General features: G+C 40.0%; 1 protein-coding gene and 1 long non-coding RNA gene across 15 annotated transcripts in view; both read left to right on the forward strand.

Moving 5' to 3' along the window:
* LOC102425711 (nuclear body protein SP140-like protein) overlaps positions 1–24,743 on the forward strand; it is a 310,769-nt gene that overhangs the window by 18,520 nt on the left and 267,506 nt on the right. For 3 of the 14 annotated variants that reach the window (XM_023762163.1, XM_023762189.1, XM_023762186.1), the window contains 11 exons: positions 1,005–1,058; positions 1,986–2,768; positions 4,898–4,951; positions 8,669–8,773; positions 11,509–11,654; positions 12,757–12,804; positions 16,596–16,711; positions 17,405–17,513; positions 17,817–17,894; positions 18,108–18,251; positions 18,974–19,757. In XM_023762163.1, the coding sequence (XP_023617931.1) occupies positions 1,005–1,058; positions 1,986–2,768; positions 4,898–4,951; positions 8,669–8,773; positions 11,509–11,654; positions 12,757–12,804; positions 16,596–16,711; positions 17,405–17,513; positions 17,817–17,894; positions 18,108–18,251; positions 18,974–19,084 (1,748 nt within the window). In that variant the 3' untranslated portion in view covers positions 19,085–19,757. Of the gene's footprint in view, positions 1–1,004; positions 1,059–1,985; positions 2,769–4,897; positions 4,952–8,668; positions 8,774–9,820; positions 9,972–11,508; positions 11,655–12,756; positions 12,805–16,593; positions 16,712–17,404; positions 17,514–17,816; positions 17,895–18,031; positions 18,256–18,973; positions 19,758–24,743 lie in introns of those variants that run through there. The other 11 variants (XM_023762171.1, XR_002831611.1, XR_002831612.1 and 8 more) reach the window with 11 other exon arrangements.
* Positions 21,612–22,362, forward strand: LOC111827882. Its single transcript, XR_002831631.1, has 2 exons — positions 21,612–21,691; positions 21,798–22,362. It is a non-coding gene; the product is annotated as an uncharacterized LOC111827882 (long non-coding RNA).

Below are 24,743 nucleotides of genomic sequence, written 5' to 3' on the forward strand. Positions count from 1 at the left end.
TTTTCAGGCCATGGTATACATGAATTTTCAAGATATTTCAAGTTGTATTAGGGAATTCCATTCTACATCAATTCTTTAGGCACACACTGAGATAGCTAAGATTCCTATTCCTTGTGCAATGATCAATAAACTAGATTCCTTAGAATCAAATAAAGGAAGAGAGTCCCAAGAAACCACCTTTCATGACTCTAAACTGTATCAGATAAGATTGGATTTCTGGACAAATATCTGGAGTCTAATTTCGGAGCTCTGTTTTCATGATGAATGTCTTTCTGAAGTTCTTTATATTCATTGATTCATTACTTCTGGGATGCCATTTTAAGCGTTTAGCTTTATTAATCCTATTGCTAAATAGGAGGATGCAAGGATCATTCTAAATGTTCATTTGATTGGATGAGCATAATCAATTGATATATTGAAAATGTAGCAATAATATACTAGTAAATAATAGTCTTTTTTACTATGCACTATCATATGTTAATGCTAAAGAGTTTATATTCTATAAAGCGGAGTGAGTACAATATTTCACTAACTGTTGACAATAATGTCATTAATAGAAACTTTCTAATGTCTTCGAAGTATATTTTGTGCTAATATTAATTATTAATGGGAAAAATGGTTTAGAACAACTACTTTCAAACTCAAATGATACTTAAATGATTGACTTACATTTTGATTTTTCACATGCTTTTGTGAGTTAAATTTCACTTCTTTCACAAAACCTTAACAGGGAAATAAGGTAAGTTGGTTAACCCATCATTGTAATGTAGGAGATGATGTTTGAGAGTCATTTACAAATTCACATGGAAAGTAAATGGGAGCACCAGACAGGAGCCCAGCATTATGGTGCTCAGGGGAGCATCAGAACTGGGTTCAAGTGAGAGGAAGAGGAATATGATCATCTCAACATTGACATTATCACAAACCCTATCTGCTGTGTGAGTTGTCATAGACTCTGTAAGACCACTGCAAACAAAAACAGTTCTCTCCCTTTTACTTTATAGAGTCCATGGATTTCAGAAAATCACCTACCTCTGGAAAAATACTTTGCAAAACAAGTAAGAGCAAGTAAATAAGAACTTTTAATGGTTATAAATCAACAAGTGGTTTTGTTTTTTTATACAAAAGATTCATTTTAATTTTTTGCTACTTCCTTTATAGGAAAAACAAATTTGTTTCAGTTTAAGATATTTTATATTTTAACTTTTGTGTTACTTAGGCTAATGGCTATTACAAATAACCCTAAAAGGTCAATAAAGCACTCAAACACAAAACAATTTCATAATTTTTTCTCAAGCAAACATTCCAAAAGTTTTTAAATGGGAGAGGGACTCTATTTAACAAAGGCATTCTGCGAAGCATACAAATGAGAGATCTGCCTTCTTCAATACCAGATTTCTAAGACCACCTTGGGAAAGAAGCAGAACTATAATATAATATAATTACAGGCATGAACAGAAATCCATAAGCTACATGTAAAAGAAGAAGGAGAATGTAGTGCAAAATACAGAGTGCCAAAAAACACACAGAGAGAAACCATGGGTGTTGTGGCTCAGTTGGCTTAGCAGCCTGCCATGCATGCAGAAATCTTTGGTTTGATTTCCCATCGGGGCACTTGCCAAGGGTTGCAGATTTTGTCCCCATTAAGATTGTGTTTAGGAGGCAGCTGATCCATGATGTTCTTCTCTCATAGATGTTTCTCTCCCTCTCCCATGCACACTCTCTCTATAGTCAATAAGAAAATATATTTTTTAAAAGAAAGAAATCAGAGAAGCCCAGTGAGAATGAAATATCTTAGTTCAGACTCAGGGGACAGTGAGGGATAAAATATTAACCTACAGCTCATGAGAGTGCAAAAGGCAGATCATGTAGGTCTGAGAAATGGACATTCTAAACCTGGGTTTTCAGAGCTTCCCACACTTTTTACTCTTTCAGTTACTATGTCATACACTGAGATCTTTAAGAAATATTTGTTCCTTCCACAGGGAGAAGTATTGAAGATTCTTCAGGATTCTGTGCAGAGAAGAAGCCACGAGTAACCTGTAGCTCTGCACTGGGAAACCCTGAAGTGTCTTCAGGATTCAGTGCACAGAATAAGCCACCAGGAACTCATAGCTCTGCAGTGAGAAACCCTAAAGTGTCTTCAGGATTCAGTGCACAAAATAAGCCCCCAGGACCCTGTAGCTCTGCAGTGAGAAACCCTGAAGTGTCTTCAGGATTCAGTGCACAGAATAAGCCCCCAGGAGACTGTAGCTCTGCAGTGAGAAACCCTGAAGTATCTTCAGGATTCAGTGCAAAGAATAAGCCCCCAGGAGCCTGTAGCTCTACAGTGAGAAACCCTAAAGTGTCTTCAGGATTCAGTGCAAAGAATAAGCCCCCAGGAGCCTGTAGCTCTACAGTGAGAAAACCTAAAGTGTCTGCAGGATTCAGTGCAAAGAATAAGCCCCCAGGACCCTGTAGCTCTACAGTGAGAAAACCTAAAGTGTCTTCAGGATTCAGTGCAAAGAATAAGCCCCCAGGACCCTGTACCTCTGCAATGAGAATTTCTGAAGTGTCTTCAGGATTCAGTGCAAAGAATAAGCCCCCAGGACCCTGTACCTCTGCAATGAGAATTTCTGAAGTGTCTTCAGGATTCAGTGCACAGAATAAGCCACCAGGAGCCTGTAGCTCTGCAGTTAGAAGTCTTGAAGGTTCTTCAGGATTTGCCACACAGAATAAGCCCCCGGGAGCCTGTAGCTCTGCACTGAGAATTGGTCCTGATGAGAAGGGTAAGGACTGCCGTTGCTGGGCTTTAGGACATCAGGAGTCTGAGCTCAGAGCTCCTGTTTCTCTGAACACACACCAAGGCCTGGGAGCCTATTACTGCCTTGATCTCATGCCATTTTTAAAAAAATTTATTTTATTGTTCAAAGTATTACATATATTCCTCTTTTTTTCCCTCCTTACCCCCTCAATTTTTAAACCCCCTATAGAAAACTGTAGAGAACAAAATAAACTAACAAACAAAATAGGAATTGACCCATAGATTCAGAGAACAGACAGTTGTCAGATGGGAGTTGGGGTTGAGGGACTGGGTGATAAGGGTAAGAAAATTAAGCAAAGGGGAAAAAACCCCTCATACATTGACACAGACAGCAGTATTGTGGTTAACAGCAGGAAGATGGAGTAGGGGAGGGACAGGAGGGTAAAGGGGAGGGAATGGTGATGGAAGGAGACTTGACTTGGGGTGGTGGACATAACAATTCAATATACAGATGATGCACTGTAGCACTGTATACTTGAGACCTGTATAATTTTATTAACCAATGTCACCTCAATAAATTAAATAAAATTAAATAAGTAAAATTACAAAGAAAGAAATCACTCTAAATTGAAGCTTAAGATAGCTCTAGTTGAATGGCAGTGTGTCTTACTCCTGTGTTTAGACATAAAATTTCCCAATGTGATGGATTACATAGTGATATCCACCTACTCACACCTATTCTGTATAAAGTGAGAGAGTCAGCTATTGGTTAAATTTTTCACAAACCTGTTAAAAATTAAATAGACTCTAATTATTTATAGAAGAAAAAGCTTCTGGCTATTACTATCAAATCCATTTATAGCTTCTGACAATGATCCCCAACATAACATCGGTCTTAATAGTGATACTAGAGTCCTAGTGCATAAAATTTGTGCACTGGGTGGGGGTAGGGGGTCTCTCAGCTCAGCCTGAATCTTCTCACAGTCCGAGATCTCTCTCATAGTCTGGGACCCCCTCACTCTTTACCACCCACCTGCTCGCTGCTACTTACAGCTCAGCTCGCTGCTCCTTAGCGCTGCTGGAAGCAGGACAGGCTCCCACCACCACCACTGCACTCGCCAGCCATGAACCCCAACATTCCACCGATTCTTTCAACGTTTGGTCAATTTGCATATTAGGGTTTTATTATATAGGATTTAAATGTCTTTGCAAACAAGATATCTATTTATGCTTACAACAACCAAAATGTTAGGCCAGATAACTGTATAAGATTCACAACTCTTTTGGTTAAGGCTTTGTTTTCCTTTACTTCCAAATCCTGTGAACATTGAAAACAAGTCTGTTTAGGGAAGGCAACCTGAAAAGACCTAAGAGCAAATGTAATAAATAGCTTTCTTTGCTACACAAGTTTTGTTCAAATATTTTTGTTTTTACTCTAAAATAAAAAATAATATGTTGGGATTGTAGATGATACTCATTAAACATTCTGCATTTGGTGGGTTGGGCTAAATGGTATAAAAGGTAAATGGCACAAGTGCAATGCAAGTGTATTTTTATGCAAATAAAAGGATAAAGTAATTCCACTATTCTTTGAGGGCCTAGATGAGGAGACTCTGACATCTCATAAAAACTTAAGACCTAGCCCTGACCAGTTTGGCTCAGTGGAGAGAGCGTCAGCCTGCGGACTGAAGGGTCCCGGGTTCAATCCCAGTCAAGGGCATGTACCTTGGTTGCAGGCACATCCCCAGTGGGGGTTGTGCAGGAGGCAGCTGATCGGTCTTTCTCTCTCATCGATGCTTCTAACTCTCTATCCTCTCCCTTCCTCTGTGTAAAAAAAATTCAATAAAATATATTTTAAAAAAAATAACTTAAGACCTGGACAGGATAGGATAACTGTTCCTATCCCTACATAAAATGAAGTACTAAGGTATTCAAGGTGTTTTTCAAAGTCCTATTGAGAAATAAAGGAAGACTCATGGCCAATCCTGGACTCCTCAATTTAATCGGTTTTTAGTTTCTTCAGAAGAAAGAGAGAATCAATAAATGAAACACCCTTATAAACTTAAGGCTTCTGCACTATAAATCATGCTAGGATCTGCAACCTCTATTTATTTATTTCTATTTTCTCACTACCACCTATTTTTTTTTTTTTAGGTACTGTGCATCTTGGGAAAAAATCTACTTTAGAAAAAGCTAAGAGGGAAAAAAGTAAGAGTGAATAGATTTTGCTTGCTTTTGATGTAGAAATTAGTTTTTAAATACCAGACTTTCATCACTATTATTATTTATAATATTGTGGTAGGTAGAATGATGGCTTCTCCAAGATGTCCATGCCCTAATCCCTGGAACCTACAATCTGTTATCTTACATGGCAAATGGACTTTGCAGATTTAACTCTACTAGGGACCTTAAAATGAGGGAGATTATCTTGGATACTCTGGGCGGCCCCAATATACTCCCCTAATCCTTAAAATGTGGAGAACCTTTCTTGGCTATGGAGAGAGAGATAAGTGACTATGGAAGAATGGTCAGAGAGATGCAATATTGCTGGCTCTGAAGATAGAAGAAGGGAATAGGATATGTGGGTGACCTTAAGAAACAGAAAAATCAAGGAAACAGATTGTCCCCTACAATCTCTAGAAAGGAATGAAAGTCTGTTACAAACTTGATTTTAGCCCAGTGAGGCCATTCATAATTCTGACATTAATTGTGAGATGATGAATTGTGTTGCTTTAAGCCCACTATTTATAGTAAATTATTATGGCAGCAATATGAAAATAATACAGACTTTGGTCCTTAAAAGTGGGTTATGGCTCTAAAACATTCCTAAAAATGTGGCAATGGCTTTGGGCAGTGGGTAGAGGCTGGAAGAATTTTAAGTAGAATGATTGAAAAAAGAAGCCTAGATTGCCTTGAGCAGTTTGTAGAAATGTGGATGCTGAAGACCTAGGGAGGACTCAGAAGGAGGAAAGACATGGAAGAGAACATCTATGTTGTCTCAGAGAATTCATAAATCATCCTGAACAGCACAGTATGTACGAAGATGGAGGTTAAAGGTGTGACTGGTGAGGGCGCAGAAGGAAATAAAGGATATGTTTTTGGAAACGTGAGGAAGAGGATTCTTATTATATAGTGACAGAAAGTGGAGCAAAATCCTGTCCTGCAGATATATGGAAAGCAGAACTTTCTGGATATACACTAAGGAGGTACCTAGGTGATGAAGGTGCAGCTGGTTTCTGTTTTGCTGTTTAAAGTAAAATTTGAGAAGAACAAAATAAACTCAGGGGAGGAGAACTGCTCAACAAAAAGAAATCAGGACTTGATGATTTGGATTGTCTTAGCTTACTCCAGCTACAAAAGATGCTAAAATTGAGATTCTCTGTCAGGTTAAGTGTGCTCTGTAGAATAACCAAGAGTGTGGCTGAACAACTTTTTGCTAGAGCCTCGGAAGCAGCGAAAGATCAAAATATTTAGTCACAGAAATGTTCTTTGATGAGACTAAGCATGAAACTCATAGATCTCCTCAGCCATCTCAGCTGAACTAAAATATAGATATGTGCCGAAACCGGTTTGGCTCAGTGGATGGAGCGTCGGCCTGCGGACTGAAGGGTCCCAGGTTCGATCCCGGTCAAGGGCATGTACGTTGGTTGCAGGCACACCCCCAGTGGGAGGTGTGCAGGGGGCAGCTGGTCGATGTTTCTCTCTCATCGATGTTTCCAACTCTCTATCCCTCTCCCTTCCTCTCTGTAAAAAATTCAATAAAATATATTTAAAAAAAATAAAATAAAATATAGATATGTGATTATATAGGCAACATCTGTGGAGGAGCCTCTTGTCTAATGCAGCAATCCCCATGACATACATGGGAGACCTATAAGGTTCTTGAGAATTTTATACCAAGAGAAACAGAGATGTCCATGTCTAGTCCCTGGAGCCTCTAATCTATCTCTTTAGATGGTGAAAGAGAGTTTGAAAATGGGGTTAAGGTAATGAAATGGGGCGATTATCCTGGATAATCTGGGTGGCCCCAGTCAAATCATGTAGATGCTTAAAATCAGAAAAACTCTCCTGCTGTGCAGAGAGGGCTTTGTGTCTATGGAATAATGATCAGAGAGATGTAATGTCGCTGTGTTTGAAGATGAAAGCAGGAGGCAATGAGTCCAGAAATGTGGGCAGCACTTAGAGCTGGAAAAGGTAAAACAAAAAACAAAAAAAAAGATTTTTTTCTTACTATAGCCTCCAGAAAAGAACAAAGCCCTATGGGCACCTTGATTTTAGGCCAGTGAGACTCCAGACAGACCTTTAGAATTATAAGATAAAAACCTGTGTTGCTTTAGGTTACAAAGTTTTTGGGAATTTATTACAGCCACAACAGAAAACTACCACCTTTCATAAGATTAAAAAAGAGAGAGAGAGAATATTTTACCTTTATATGATTACTTTACATCTTTCAAATCAGCAATTTATATGTTTTTAAATGCTCACATCTTGGTTGCTTTTCAATTTTAAAATCTATGAACTTTGTGGACTTTGTTGGATATCTTCTCAGATTGTTTTCTGCCCAGGTATTAACATATTTAGAATTATATTATTTATCTGATTTAATCTATTCATACTGTTACATTTTCCTTATTTTGATCAGTATATCAAGCATACATTTTGCCAATTTAACCGTAGATACTTTCATTTCATTCCTGTTTTAATTTGCATTACTATAATTTTGTAGTGTAGTTGAGCATTTCTCACTGGTTATTGGTCATTTGTTGCTCTTCTACAAATGCCTGGTATCTGTCTTACCAGTGTTGCTGCTATGTTGGTCATTTTTTAACCATGCTGTCCAAGAATAGGTATGTTAATATATTACATGTTGAATTTTGAAAATGTATATTGTTAATATTTTGTCTCATTTAATGTTAATTTTTAGGTTTTTAATTGTATGTTTTTATCCTAGAGAAGTTTGAAAAGAGCCATAATAGAGAAGTGTGTAGACAGGAGGAGACGAGGTCATAGGGTTAGACAATCAGAGCATTGGATGTAGCTTTTGATAAAGAACACACCATTGTCAGACAACAATAGTCCAGCTAGCCATGCAATTTGAAGATTACTCTAAAGTTACCTGAGCTCCACTTTCAACTTTGGAGAAAGCTGATGTGGAGAAGAAATCAGGTAAAGCAACAGAACGCAAATATCAGGCAGACCCATCTCCCCTTAGGTTACCCCATCATTATCCTCTCTGCCACTGAGTCAGAGCTCAAACAGGAGCTGCATGCACAGTGTTTGACTTTGTCTCCAGCTACCTAACTGCAGTGGAAGAGCATAGCTGGAGAGCTTCCTGCAGAACATGACAGCACCTGTATGTTTCATTGTCATGTAAAAATCAAGGGGACTGACTGGATTAAGAGTTAAGACATTTTTTTTGTTGGTGTTGTTAATCCTTACACAAGGATATTTTCCCATTGATTTTTAGAGAGAGTGGAAAGGAGGGAGGAGGAGGCAGAGAGATAGGTAGAAACATTGATGTTAGAGAGACAAATTAATTTGTTGCCTCCAGCGAGTACCACAACTGGGGCCTGGATGAACCTGCAACCCAGGTATGTGCCCTTGACCAGGAGTCAAACCTGAGACCTTTCAGTGCACAGGCCAACGCTCTACCACTGAAGGACACTGGCCAAGGTGGGAAAGACAATTTTATTGATGCCTGGTATCTCTGGTAAAGCATTCTGTTTGGTGTGAGATTTGAGAGGTAAAATCTCTAGTTATGTATCAAAAATGCCACTGAAAGAAAGACTTTGAAACTCTGGAGATCTGTGGAATAAAGTTTTCTAAGTAGTACCCCTATGTTTTTATAGAAACAAACCCAACGTGGGAGGAAGTTGTACATGTACAATTGTAAAATGAAATAGACTGAAGAATATTCTCTTTTAGGGTCAAGAAAGCACAAAGAAGAAAATGCGAATTTTCACTCTGAAATATTACCAGTGACCTGTGGGAAGATAGAAGGCATGTTATATGTTAAGAAGTTCGAACAAGGTGAGTTTTATGGTCTACTTTAATTTATAATACCTATATGAAGGAATCATATATAGTAATGGAATTAACCATTGTTCAAGGAATTGAGGCCCCACTGTGGCCTGAAAGAAGGAAGGGATCCCTAAGATGATATTTTTATACTTTTAAGAAATGGTGCTTATTAAGTGCTCACTCCCACATGGAAGTGCCCATGAGAATACCCAAAGAACTAAAGAGAAGTGCAGCAGCATCAGTCTATGGGAGGAAAATATTTCATATTTTACTTTTTATCAGATATAAAAGAAAAGAGGCCTTCAGTGCCCACCTTCATATCCTATACTCTTCCTAGATAATCATCACAGGATAGGGGGTTTGATATAGTGAGAACACCACAGAATTTAGAATCAGAAAATCTAAGGCCTGGCCTCAACTATGCCAAGAGTGACTGAGTAAAGAATACTTTCACCTGGCCAGTGTTGCTCAGGGTTTGAGCATTGATTTATGAACCAGGAAGTCATGGTTGGATTCCAGATCAGAGCACATGCCTGGGTTGCAGGCTCGATCGCAAGTGTGGGGCATGCAGGAGACAGCCAATCAATGATTCTCTCTCATTATTGATGTTTCTATCTCTCCCTCTTCCTTTCTCTCTAAAACCAATAATATACTTTTTAAAAAGAACAGTTCCTGAGCCTGAAATGTGTAATCTAAAAATGAGATAATAATAAAAAAACCTGCCTCATGGTGTAACTTTGAGAGTTAATTTACATCATAAATACAAAATGTTTTGCGATTTTTAAATTATAAAGCTTTGCAATTATTGTCTATTATAATAAACTCTATATGAGATTCCTCTTAATATGGCAGTGAACACCAATTAACATAAATGTTTGCATCATAACTATTTTTTAAACAACTTTCCTGAGATATAACTCATATATCACACAATTCACCACTTGCAGTGTAGAATTCATTGTTGGGATTTTTGTTTGTTTCTTTCTTTTGTATTTATAAGATTATGCAACCATTATCAAAATCTAATTTTAGAACACTTTTTGTCCCCCACTAAAGGAATCACCACGTCTCGCAGTAGTCAATGCCCATTCCAACCTCACCCCACCACTCAACCCTAAGCAACCATTAAGAAAGGAGACAAGTTTTATCAGTATTATTCTGATCTATAAACTGGACTATTCTAAGCATTTCATATCAATTAACTCAGGTAACATGTGCCTTTCTGTGACTGGTTCTTTCACACAATATGATGTTTTCAAGGTTCATCCATGTAGTAACATCCTACATAATAAAAGGCTAATATGCAAATCGACCAAATGGCATAACGACCAGTCACTATGATGCACACTGACCACCAGGGGTCAGACGCTCAATGCAGGAACTGTCCCCTGGTGGTCAGTGCACTGCCACAGAGGGAGCAACGTTCAGCCAGGAGCCAGGCTCACATCTGGCGAGCACAGTGATGGTGGCAGGAGCCTCTCCCACCTCTGTGAGCACAGTGATGGTGGCAGGAGCCTCTCCCACCTCTGTGGCAGTGCTAAGGATGTCCAACTGTTGGTTTAGGCCCATGGGGAGCGCACTGACCACCCATGAGGAGCAGGCTTAAGCCATTAGTCGAACATCTTCCGAGGGCTCCCTGACTGTGAGAGGGCACAGGCCGGGCTGAGGGATTGCCCCCAACCCAAGTGCTAGAATTTCATGCACTGGGCCTCTATTTTATTATATTCCCTTCTTTTTACTGCCAAATAACATAATATTCCATGGTATACATAGGCCATATTTTGTTTATCTATTTGTTAGTTGGAGTTTTGCTACTCTTTTGCTATTATAAATAGTGCTGTTTTGAACATTCATGTGAATTTTTTGTGTGAACATATATTTTCAATTCTTTTGGGAATATACCAAGAAGTAGAATTGCTGGGTTATATGGTAATTCTATGTTGTACTTATAGAGGAAAAACTAAATTATTTTCCATAGTACTTCACCAGTTTATATTCCCACTAGCAAAGTCTCAGGGCTCCAATTTCTCTACATTCTCACCAACACTGGTTATTATCTGTCTTTCTTATTACAGCCATCCTAGTGCATATAATGTAGTACCTTATTGTGGTTTTGATTTCCACTTCTCTAATGACTAATGTTACAACTATCTTTTATGTATAACAATTTTCTACTGAATGATATTTCACAATTATTTTAATGTCCATTAATTCAGGGATGAAAAAATCTTTTCTCAATAATGACCTTAAACTTAGATGTAAAAATGGTGTAATACAGGGCACAGATGTTGCCACGGTGCCATTTTGAGCAGCAGAGACCTCACCTGAGATCTCAGTCCAACTTGAGTTTCTGCTTCCACACTGACACAGGGTCATCAGAGAGTCTGGCCTGTCCTCTATCTCCAGAATTCAATGACAAGTTGAAATCCTCTCATTGTTCAGAATCACTTCTTTTCCTTGTAGATAATTTTGGAATATTTTTATAATGTTGATTTTGATGCTAAAAGTCACGTATTTTTTGTTGCACAACTGTCAAAGAAATGTGTGCACAAAGCAGGAAATCTCATTGGAGGGGACTTACAGGCTTGGGTTTGGGGATTCTGAAGTCTGAGAGGGGAAGCCAGATTCTCCTGCTAGTGATCTTGAGCCTAAATTGGGTGACTCTAGATCCAGTGTGATGGGAGGCCAATGTCTGAGCTCTGAGGACAAAGAGATTTCAAAATTAACTTGTCTGGATCTTATAGGAACCAAAAGAAAATGTATAAGAAGCCAGGATGGAAATTGGTTCAACCCTAAGGAATTTGAAGAGAAAGCGGGCTACGGAACCTCAAAAAGTTGTTGGAAGACCCGTGTGCGCAGCAATGGGAATACCCTAAAATCGCTGATGAAGGTATTCCAGTGATGGAGAGGGGATATGCCTTTTTTTTGTTTTAGTCAAAGATAAGGTCACCATTTTCTCACCAAATATATGTTGAGTTATGGCTAGAGCTCTGAGGCTCCTGACTTTATCTTTTTCCTTGGGAAAGGTGCCTGACCCTCAGACCTCAGTATAAGGCATCAATTTGTTACATCAATTTTTCAAATGGGATCTGTTGGGGTAGATGCAGGAGCCTGAAGAAGAGATAGGTCATTCTGACTCAGGTGCTTGCTGACAACTTTAGGAACTGAAAGAAAGGAGACAGTCCACAAGTGGGCATAAGGAACTCCAAAGAAAGAATGGTGGGAAAACCAGAACCACGACTATGTGGCTCTATGGGTTGAGAAAGACGGATTATGTATGATATGGCATAATCCATCCATTGGGATTATTTGTGGAGTGATTTAATGCCAGGTTAAAGAGTTTAAACTAACTCATAGTATATACAATGCAGAATCAGGGAGTCTCCTGAGGTGTGAAATAACATCTTTAAAACAGTATTTCAGACAACCTTAGGCCTGGAAATGAATTCACTATAGTGAACCTACAATGCTCAGCTCTAGTGTCACCCCTCTCTGAAAATTCCCTGACTCACCTGCTTTGTTATCTTTTCCCTGGGTTCCCTGACCCCACTGTTAAGGCCCTTCCTTTCATGCAATCCCTTGTTTTCCTAGACCTCTCTAGGGTTTGTACATCTTTGTGTGCCCAACATTGTCCAGAATGTCTGACACCCTGTAGGTGTGTTGGTTGAATAGCCTCGGTGTGAGGACATAAGCTTGAATGGCACTAGTGTGAATGGAAAGGAGGTGAGAGGAGTCAAAGAGATTGTGAAGGAAAACCTCTTAAAACTTAGGAAAAAGGCACAAGAATAAGGAAAAAGTTTGTATGGGTGAACTGATGAATTCTAGAATAAGTACGGGTGAGGAGAGGGAGATGGCGTCTCATTTAGACACCTTGGTTTGAGCTTACAGTGAGTGGTACATCCAATAAGAAACATTTATGAAGAGGTTTAAATGCCAGACTCACAAAACATAAACACAGGCTAACCATATACTTGCATCTTTTTATCTTTCAGAAGGGACGACTACCTACACCTCCAGCAGAACGTAGCAGGTCAAAAAAGGTGATTATTAGTTTATGCAAGATCTTACTACATAACTGATTTTATTATGGTTTCTCAAATGTGTGATTACCATTGAGTTTCTTCTTCTAGTCCCCCCAGCCATTTTTTTTGCATGTGCCTTCACTTTAAACATTAGGTTGTATACAAGGTCATCTGTGAAGGTAAAACATTTGAGATTAGGATAATACAATTCATCACAATAACCTCATAGAACAGTGTTAGCTATAGATGCAGATGTTGTAAGGGCGTCAAATGTGAAGCAAACATAATTATGGAATTCATTAGAAAATGTCTTAATAAGGTCATAGGGTCATCTTGAACTCTATCCCAGATTTTGTTCATATTTTTATATCCTCTTCCATTATTTAATAAAATATACACACAGTTATAAAATTCTTTCTCAGTTGGAAATTGTTTGCCCTTCATGGTGGCGCTGTGAGGAAGAAATCTCTTGAGAGATTGATGTATCTTACATGACGGACTGACCTGGAAAATTGTTTACTTTGATGCACCCCTTTGCTTCCACTTCAGAGGCTGTGCAGGCCTCCTTTCTACTTATGAAAGTGATTTATCCCTCTATGGAAGATGGCTATGGAGGCAACATACAAAATACATAATGAGCAGTGCAGATTTAGCAGCAGATGATAGTTTTTTCCAGACTGAGTGTGGATAAGAACTTGAGAAGGAGGGGAAAGTGAGAAGTGCCATTCTCATACAATTCAAGTAGAAAGGCTGTCCAAGGCTTTCGCTGAATAAGTTGCATATAGCTGTCCACTGGGACTTCATATAACACTGGAAATGTAAGGTCCAGGCCTTTACATTATCTGATGTTCAGAGAACATTTCACCCACTGGGTTTACTGAAGATAAAATATTTTTAACATACTTTAAATATCAGGGTCTCTACTGTTCTCCATGTTTCTACAGTTACTCAATCTGGATTACCTAAAAGAGCTAGCAACTTCCAACTCACAGGTTCTATCCTTATCAATGGGTATAACTCTGAGCAGCTATAAGGTTCAGTTGCCCCTATATTTTGCGTCCCCTTGATCAAGAACCAAAATGATCCAAAGTGATAGATCTCAGGACCCATTACTACCTCAATGGATCCTCTTTGCCTCCCAGAACTTTTCTTGCTGATGGAGCCCCCAGTTTCTGGAAACTTCAGTGTTGCACTTGGCACCACACAATACATCCCTGTCTCCTGATGAGGGTCAATTGTACTTTCTTATGACAGCTGCTGTGTTGTCAAATAACCTGAAATACTCAGGCAAATAATCATTTATTATATCCTAATATTAGCTTAAGAGATAGCATATAATATCTTTTCCTAAATGAAACAATAATCATTTACTCATTCAACATACAATTATTGAGTGCATAAACAATGTCCAATGTCCATTGAAGAAGATTGAAATAGTATCCCTGACCTTAAGGATTGCTTCAACTTTGTTGTCTACCATGGAAGAATAACTACTAGGAAGCAGAAGATTCTATGCTACTCAGAGAGGCAGACAGTGACATGACCATTTCTCAAGTCATTTTCTAGTGGCTCAGTCTTGTCTATGACTTCTCTTCCCTGGGTAAAGATAAAAGCTGAAGCTGCCTGAAAGGAAAGAGGCCAAGTCATTCTAATGAATATACAAAAGTAATGTAAGTGTAATACCTGGTAGTCAGTTTTCTGTGAAGTCAATCAGGTACAATCTTGGGATTTGGATAAAAGGGAGATGAGGATAAAAGAAGACTTGTAGTACTAAGGGCCTTGGATTCATTTTAACTTTGGGCAGTGCCCCAGAAGAGCCATGGGAGGTAGTGGAGTTATCTCTGGAGTACTCTGAATGACAGATGGTTATGCAGAGGGTCATGTCATACTACTCATGGTCAAGATTCCATGGGGACGAGAAGGCAGCTCTTCCAGCATGAGTACCCTCACTCTTGTTAATAGTCTTTTCTAGGATAGACATTACAAGCCAATTTAACATTGCCTTACAATATCTTATGCATTGATAGCCACACTTGTTCAGTCTAAATCTCAACTCAAGTTGCATACTGGAATCACCTGAAGACCTTTGAAAAATAACATTGTCTGAATCCCACTCTAGACAAAATTTTGATTAAATCATTCTGAGTTATGACTTGGACAATAGAATTTTTAAAATGTCTCCAGATGATTTTGATACACAAGTTACTCAGTCTATGACTTAAGGAGAATACCAATGCCTGTGCCTCAAACCAGCCTAATTAATTTAGAGTCTCTGATGTTGGGACCAGGAATTTAGTATTTTACATACTATCCTCAGATAATTCAAATAGGCAGCCAAGCTAAGAAACAAAAAGCCGAAGAGTAAATGGTTCTAAACTTGATTAAAGATTAGGGATGCGAGATTCTTATGCATTAGTTGTATATGTTATTTCCTTGTTTTTGGAAGAGGGTCACTACTTTCTGGAGGATGATGATGATCTGTGCATCCCTCCAGTGCGGAGAAGGAAAATGGCACTAGGTCTTGATGCTAGAGCAGTCTCAGTCCCCATTGAGGCTGTGACTCAGTATTATCCCAGAACACAGAGTGGGAGCTCTTGGCAAGACATTCTCTGTTTTGATCTTTCTCATATATGGCCATTTTTAAAAGCAAAATAAATGACCAGACTCTAACTTTGCCAAACACAAGAATTTTTGCCCCAAAGTCCAGATCAATATTCAAAATAACTGTTAATTAATAACTTCTCATTTTTACTACTTTCTCCGCAAAGCGAGATAAAATAACTATGCTTCAAATTACTCTGTCATTTGCTTCAGGAAAGACATTTCTGATCTTTGTGTGTTGCTAACTGAGATATAATAGAGACTTTGAGAAACAGACCACTTTTCTCTGTATTAAGGTGGATCTATTCATTAGGGTCTCAGCATCCCTGTATGCAGTGGAACCTATAGGAACAATGGAACTAGCAAAAGATGCTTAAAAATTACTGTGAAGAGTGGGCATAGAGAAGATTTGGGATATGAGTGAGAGTATAGACCCAGGATGGATTCTCAGATTTGTGGTCAAAGGTTAATGTTTTATGAAATGGAAGCACTAAGAATGGACATGTAGTGGGTGTGAGGACAGATGCATATATGAGGTTTAGATTGGATGAGTTTGGGGTGTTCTTTAAATCCCCAGGAGGAAACACTGAGTGAGCATAAAGATGTGCACAAATGCAGAAGACAGGCTGGACATCTGGGAGCTGGAGACATAGCGATGTAACTGCAGCTTTGAGCGTGATTTGGTGGAAACCTGAGGGATTCTGTCTAAATGTTGGAGGAAGAGAAGGATGAGAAATGAAAGAGATACAGCATCGAGGCTGATAGAGTGATGGCACAGGCCACACATGTTTGGAGAAAGGAGAAATAGTTAGAGCAGAGAAAGGCAGAAGCTGCCATCCCTCTCTCTTCCTGCTCCTCAATGTCCCTCTTTCCCTCCACCCAGCACTCATCAGTGGGTGGGCCACACCCCAAGCCAATCTCATTTGTGTTAACTCAGATGGTCACAAGATAGGTCCATGGCATAGACAGGATCTTTCTATCTGGGACAGAACTACCCCCAAGATGTTTTCAAGATGTCTCGAGTCTCTCAGGAGGCAGGAATGGACAAATAAAGTTTATTTTTTAATGTTTATTTTATTTTTTCAAATAATTTCTGATAGTTTCTGATTCATATATGTTCTTCCAGGTTCACAAAATGTTGTGCATTCTAGATTCTCATAGCATTGGCTTCTGGGGTCTCACTGGCAATACATTGTTTTACCTTCTAGCTGAGAAGTTCAGAAGTATGTAAGATCTGCTGCCGTGAAGGAAATCTCTTCTGCTGTATTACTTGTTTGAGCTTCTTTCATGGGGACTGTCACCTCCCACCTGTGGAAACTGAGAGGTTTGTGAGATGCAGCCCCGGCTCCCTTTAGGGACTTTTCCTACTGTCACCCACACTCCCCCTGCAGAGTTCCTCCTTGTGTCCAGATGGGGAAGAAGCAGGGTTGAAGGTGTGGTGTCCAATGGTATGATCCTGGGATCTGTTTAAAGACCTGTGAGCTGGAGGGTAATGTTTTCCTTTTTCCTATGGAAGGCTGAGGCCGTTAGCTGGGTCTTTGCCTACATACCACTACTGTCCTTTCCAGAACTTTCTCAGCGCAGATTCCTGTTCACAGGAGTGGAAATGACAGTGGTTTATGTCCTGTACTTATTCAGAAATGGCAGGAAACATGGACTTTTTGCCATGTTTTCAACTGGTTTATTGAGGCCCAAGAGCCCAAGGGTTAAGGCCTAATCTCTGGCACTCAGGCCTGGTGGGCAGGGCTCCTTGTGCTCCCAGCAGCTCAGACAGGGAAAGGAGAACCCACCACTCACTCTGACACCAACCTCTACCCCTTCAACTCCTGCCGCTACCCTTGATGGGAGGAGGGTCATTGGCTCAGACCCCACATGTAGGTCTTGGGGATTCTAGGGAGTATCCCCTTCATTCTCAGGTTATGCCCATTAGCCACTCGTGAAAAGAAAATAGTGGCAGCCATAGGGACAGTGGCTGTTTCTGGGGATTTGCCTTGCTCACCTATGCCGAACCTCTCAGGAGCCCGTGGAGGTGCACCTTGTGCAGGGTGAAGGAGTGTTCAGGAAGTCAGCAGTCTGCCAGGGAATCTGAAGTCCTGGCGAGGCTGATGGGGCCTGAGTCGCAGCTGGTGAGTCAAATTCAAAGCCAAAGATCGCTCCTTTCTGCTTGCATGTGAGAAGTCAACAGTCATACGGTGGGAGGAGGGCACCAAAGGGAGTCTGCTCTTCTGACCAGATCTCAACCATGCTGAACACTCACCAGAACCTGTTTGCAGAAAAGAAAAAAAATCAGCCATTACATGTCTATTTCCTAGAGCCATGCATGTTTGAGGAAACTTCTGGAAAACTAGTGTGGCCATGGCTCTGCTTTGCATGCATATGGGCTCATGCTCTCTAAGCTGATTTTCATTCAAATCCTTCTTCTCTTGTAGAAATGTGAGTTCCTCCTCTTGATGCTCTATTGCCATTCAGAGGGCAATGGTTTTCCGAATATTCAACGTGATACCTATGTGAGTAACAATAACAAAACATTATTACAGGCCTCCATAATGTTGTCTGACCTTGACATGGGCTCTTGTGGGATTGGTGATCTGCAAGGCATGGGAGTGAGAACACGAGATGCTGTTTTTCTCACTATGTATTTCAGCTGGATTTTATAGGAATCCACAGAAGGCAGACATTGTACTGTATCAGAAATCCTCTCAATATTATTTTTTCATCAGAGAATCGAGAATTTTCAATGCATGGCAGATTTTTTGGTGCTGGATGAAATCAAGAAGAAGCTAATTGAGCGGCGTTACCTCAATGTGATGGAGTTTATGCAGGATGTGCGCCGCATCTTTTTGGTACACAGGGCGTCTAAAAAAGTAAGTGGGTTTCCCTGTTTCTATTTCATTTTCTTTCCATTGAGTCACTTTGCTCTCATTTTTTAGAGTAGGGAAATTTTTATAGTTTATCCTGTCCTATCATAAGTCTATAGAAGCAAGGGATCCAAAAGTGAGTGAAATTTATAATTCAAGATAGAGCATCACAGGCCTCCGAGAGCTCATTCCTCTCCTCAAAGGCAAGAGGTGCCCATTGAGAACACTGTGTCCTCCCTGCTCCAAACAAACCAATAAAAGAATTGCATCCTAAAGTTATATTGTGTTTCTTATCTTTCTCCAAATATTCTCAAACTTCTCAGAAATTTCAAACTCCAGGTTCCTTTGCATGTAAATTAATATATAGTTAACAGACAGGAATATAAGTGACAACGTGAAAGGAAGATAACTAATTATACTGAGACATCTGTGATATTTGATTGTTACACAGACCTTAGATTACTTTTCCAATTATCATTAAAGTAGACAACCCAAACCAAATGAGTAAGAGTCCCCAAGTATGGTAATGATTTTTCATTTTTGCCTAGATAACAGTAAATAATCATGCACTTAGGACAAAGAAATTACTCTTAGCTACATGAGTTTTTAATCTTAACCTGGTTAATGTAATTTAGGGTTTTAGGCAAAAGTTCTGATCATACTCAAATTGCAAGGTATCTAATGACACTGATAATAAATGTCATTATTTTTTTCTTTTTTCTTTTCAGTGCAATAACTTTTGCTGGGGAATTAGACAGGAGGAGAAATTTGAGCTGAATTTCAAGCAAGTGTTTGCTGTTCAGGAAACAGAACAAGAACATACAACAAAATTAAATTAGAAAACAATGTTCAGAAAACAAAACAAGAACATACAACAAAATTAAATTAGAAAACAAAATTAGAAGTTCAATAAAGAAGAAGAAACTATGTCACATACAACGGAGCCCCCACAAGACTATCAGAAAATTACTCGACAGACATTTTGCAGATCAAGAGAGAGTGGATGATATATTGAAAATATTGAAAAAAAATAATTGTTAAGGAAGATTAGTACTCAGCAAAGCTGTCCTATAGAATTAAAGGAGAAATAGACCCATCAAAGGGAACTTGAGAAAGTTCATTACCACTAGAACTGCTTTATAAGAAGTGCTAAAGGATGTTTTTCAAGCTAAAATAAAAGGAAAGTAATTAACATTGCAAAAACATGACCTGAACTCTCAACTATACACAGTTGGGTGCCCTTTCTTCCTTTGTTACAGGCACTGGGGATTTAGAGCAGGTAGGAGGCAGAGGGAAGGTTGTGGCCCAAATCCCTTGGGAAGAGATGGCTGCCTAGACATGTCCTTGAACCAAAATACCAGATTCAAAAACCATAACTCAACCTCCTTCTTTAACAAAGAAAAATATACACTTCAGCTTTTTGGCAACAACTTTTATATCTCATATGTATAAATGGTTTTTAAGTATTAACTCCAACTGAAATTCTAAAATAAACCATGTCTTTTCTAGGCATATTACTTGTTCTGTTATTTTTGTTTATGAAACAAGGCCACTCTAAGTAGGTGTGTGTGTGCTCTTGTGACCACAGAAGTACATAATGTACCTAGCATGGCTTATGTATCTCCTAACGGACGTGCCTCTGATGCCTCTTATGTATCTCTCTTCCTTGGTGGGCAGGGACTCAGGGGCACAGCAACCACTGCCATTTAAGAAGCCAGAAGCAGGCTGGGCTTGGGAATGGGCAGGGTTGGTCTGCATCTAGTGGGGATGGAGAGTTCTGTTTCTGATCTGCGGAGTGAGCTCCTACCCAAACCATTGCTTCCAGAGAACAAAAACTGGGTGAACCTGGAAGTAGAGCGAACCTCACAAGCAGCTAGCCTCAAATTCTATGTATAAACTCTTCGCAAGTATCCTGACATGAATTCTAAAACAATTGCCAGGCAGAAGGTGAGACAGATGGGGATCAAAATACCATCATTTTTCCTGATAAAAGCAGGATCAGGGGACACGGTTTAGATGGTATCAAAAAAGAATTCCTAAGTCTGAACCCCAGAAAGGGGCTTAGCTTCAAGGTTTCAGGCTGCTCCAGTCAACCACACGTATTCCCCCATCCCCAGGCCACTGTCCCTTGCACTGGGGCTCAGAGGAGCACAGAGCCCTGGCCTCTCCAGCAGGATGAGCCCAAGGAGACCCACCAAGGAGCAGACTCACCTTCACAGAACTACCAGCCTCAGCATCTCCCCAGGAAGAAGGGGGGGCGGGGGTGGGGGGGAGAGGGGGGGCGGGGGAGGGGGTGGCAAAGATGTGAAAGCCGAGTGCAGGCTGAGTATTTACATATGCACTTTCAGTTTCTGCTCTGCTGACTGATGGGCCCCCTCTCAGAAGGGGACATTGGTGTGGGGCCTGAGTGCTCCCACTTGGGTCCCAGGTGTCTCTCCTCTCCATTTCTGCATCCGCAGAGGTGCCAGGTCTTCATCCTCTGGGCCAGTGGCTGCTGATGCTGCTGCCAACACTCAGCATGGTGGTGTCCTAGGCAGCCTATTGCTCAGGGATGAGGAGAGACAGGGGACACTAGAAAAGGCTGGTGTCAAATTCTGTCTGGTCCCCAAGCACCATGGAGGATGGGAGCAGAGGATAGCTGTGCTCAGCAGAGGCTCTGCTTACTAGTTCTTCTACCTCCCAAGTGAGACAGGAGGCAGGGTAGGGAGAGAGAGATCCCCCCTGTGTGCAGAACTTGGGACACACTGAGACCCTGTGCTCTTGTTTAAAAAAAATGTTCTCATCAGTGTATGCAATCTGTCCAGATTTGATGTTTGCTTCTTTGAGATAAAAGAAAAGACATACATGGAGAGAGGGTAGAACCTTCCTCTCTGTGTTAAATGAAATAGGGTGAGAACCCTTATTTACAGCCAGAGGAAGTGGGGCTCAGGGGAACAAATGTGGAAACCATCGCTCTCAAGAATGTTGCTTCTCCAGTCCTGTTTCTGAACAGTGAGACCTAAAGAGTTAGGTCTCTGCACCCTCTTAGAAAGTTGCAGCAGGTGAGGACAGGGATTCACAGAGATTTTCATGTTTTTGCACAAGCAAGGAGACTCCTGGGGGTTGGTCCTGCTCCTCCCCTGGGGTCCTCCTCCCCTGGCCTCCAGGACCTCCTGTTCCTCCTTGTTCTCTATTACTACTGCTACATGTCCTGATGGCAAAGGAACTCGTGCCCCCCCACCTCCCCCGCACCCCCTTCCTTTCTGGCTGCAGGAGGAGGGAGACAGTGTGACTTTCACTTCTCATTTCCCGGTTTGGGTGGAACCCTCCCTGGGTGAGTTCACTCACTTCCTGCTCAGGGATCAGCAGCCACAGCAGACCCAGGCTGGGGAGACTGGAAGGATCAGAGGTCCAGGCAGTGCCCAGGGCAGGACGATGGCCAGTGGCAGCAGCGACCTCAGCACCAGGTCAGTCTCTGTCTCCCTTCCTTTAACTTTCTGTCTGGCTGTGCTGCTGCTTTAGTGTGTGTTATTAGACACTCGTCTAAACCTTGACGTCCGTCCTGCTTTACAGGAACACTGGTGTGCAATGTAATGGAATACAGGAATACCAGTGAGGGAATTGGATCTTTAAACTGCAGAGGGACAGCTGCTGGTGTGAGTGCAGCTGCCACAACCCACAGGACTCTTGTCTTATAGCTACTGCTCAGCTCGAAGCCCATCTGGACTCCGCTGTTGTTTCTGATACTTTGAGACAGTGACTTGTTATTTTCTCATGATGTCTGACCCCTCTCATTTCCCTCAGGCCCCCTCTGCTTTCACCTAGGTTGTTTCAAAGAGAGTACGTTAGAAAGTATAAAATTTGGGGTGCCTTGGTCTCATACCTGACCTGGGGAGGGGCCAGCCTGGGCTTATTCCCAAATCTGTCTAGGGGTGTGGGTTCTTCCCCCAGGGATCTTGATTGACTCGAGTAAAAGGAAGAGGGAGGACAAAGATGTGAAAGCCGAGTGCGGGGCTGAGTATTTACATCTGTACTTTCAGTTTCTGCTCTGTAATGCATTATACCTCTGACAAGGAAAAGGCTATTGATCCTGTCTTTCTCTAGTAATGGGTCAGTAAATAACATTACTTAATATGTTTAATTGGATGTCTTTTTAATACAAAAGAAATACATTACACAGTCTTGATCATAAAGTTTTGAATGACGTGGATGTATGTAGAGGGAAAAATCCTATTTCACCAACCCACCCCACTGCAGCTTCCAATCCTGGTCCTGTTGAGTGTTATGAAGAGAGAGGCATAGTATTTTATGTCTCTCTCTACATTTACACATATAACTTATTTTCCTATGGAAAACATTTCTGTCTTATATTTTTATGATAAGATTACATTGTATATACCATTCCGCATTTTACATTTAAAAATTAATATTAGAATTATTAGACGTCTTTTCATGTTAATAAACATATGGATCCACCTCACTCTTAACAGTTGCACATTACTCCATGGAACTGATATTTAAACCATTTATGTTCTTTTCAGTTGTTCACTGTTACCAAAAAACTGCGATAAATAACAATTGTATATTTATGTTTTTGCATATATACAAGTATTTGTCTTGTGTCAAAAACCAAAAGGTGAAATTGTTGAGGCAAAGGGTACTAATATTTAATTGTTTATGGATCCTACCAAATTTCCTTCCTAGTGGCTGAACCACTATATTCTCCTACCACTAGCTGATGAACCATCTCTCCACCCAGACTTCACAGAGGTGCTAGATCAGTGGTTCTCAACCTTCCTAATGCCGCAAGACTTTAATACAGTTCCTCAGGTTGTGGTGACCCCAACCATAAAATTACTTTCGTTGCTATTTTATAACTGTAATTTTGCTACTGTTATGAATCATAATGTAAATATCTGATATGCAGGATATATTTTCATTGTTACAAATTGAACATAATTAAAGCATAGTGATTAATCACAAAAACAATATGTAATTATATATGTGTTTTCTGATCGTCTTAGCGACCCCTGTGAAAGGGTCATTCAACCCCCAAAGGGGTCATGACCCACAGGTTGAGAACCGCTGTGCTAGATAAAGGGATGCATCCTATTCATTTGCATTCTCAGAATACATGGGCAGTTGAACATGGTTTTGTGTCTCTTGACCATTTAAATTGCCTGGTCTCTCATTGCTGGTTTATTTTTGACCAATGTAATCAGTTGAGGTGATTATCTTTTCTGTAACGATACGGGAGAGTTTGCTATGTAGTTTGAACTTTATAAATAAACTTCTTTATAATTATACTTTCTTTTAACTGTTTTATGGTGACTTCTATCTTATTAAAGCTTTTAAATTTAGAGTAAAAAATTATTATAGTACTGATTTTATAAGATAGATGCACCCTTGTTATTACAAATAAATAAAAGTGACGAAGACAGTTACTGGTGAATTCCACACACACTGTCTTTTACCACAGTTCTCCTGTTCTTAAGGTGGCAGATTCAATTCTACCTTCACTTCAGGGAAACTTTCTTCTCTACTATCTTCAAAAATGTATATATGTATATTTTAAATTTGGGGGCAAAACTTTTCTTCCATTGGTGCAACTTTAACCTTCACAACTTTATCTGTCTCTAATAAATCATCGCTTTAGGATTTCACTTTGTTTTCATAATGGTTATCTCAAACCTTTCTTCTATGACAATTACTTAATTTTTAATAGTTATTGTGGTTTCTTGTTATTACTACATTTTTTAAAATGTTGATTGTGTTAGTTTCTTTATTCCCCAGCCAGAGCCCACTGCCTGTATCAAGTCCAGATAGTCAGCCTCTAGCTGTGTCCAGAATTGATACAGCTTCCTCAGGGCAAAATGACTTCCCAGCTTTCAATAACACTCTGTGTTCTCTATACCTCATCATAATTGTTGCCATTTCTGAATGGTGAGCCTTCAGGTAATTCTACCCTGCTTTTCAGGGACACTTGACATGGTTTCTTTAGCTTCTTGGCCTGAAAAACTTGACTGCATATCCTGAGGGGGGAACTGACTGTGTTGGGGTGCTTCACTCCAGCCTTGCATGACCATCACAATCTTATCTGTCTTCCTTGCTCTCAGCAGAAGTCCTTGTCCTTGACCAAGCCCAGATTCTCATTCTCTGCTTTGTAACTAGTTTTTTTCATTTTCTTTTAAAAATTTTTTTTATTGATTTCAGAGAGAAAGGGAGAGGGAGCAAGAGATAGAAACATCAATGATGAGAAAGAATCATTGATTGATTAAGCCTCAACCTGGGCATATGCCCTAACCTGACCATAAATCAAACCGTGACCTCCTGATTCATAGGTTGATGCTTAATCACTGAGTCACCACAGCCGGGCTTAATTTTAATGGTGTCTTTTAAAGCACAAAAGTTTAAATATTTTTTTATTCTTTAAATATTTTTTTATTCTAGCTATCTTTTTGTCTAACCAAAGTCACAAAGATTTTATTATGTATATATACATATTTATCATATAGATAT

Source organism: Myotis lucifugus, unplaced genomic scaffold (genome assembly GCF_000147115.1).
Source record: "Myotis lucifugus unplaced genomic scaffold, Myoluc2.0 scaffold_3, whole genome shotgun sequence".
Lineage (NCBI taxonomy): Eukaryota > Metazoa > Chordata > Mammalia > Chiroptera > Vespertilionidae > Myotis > Myotis lucifugus.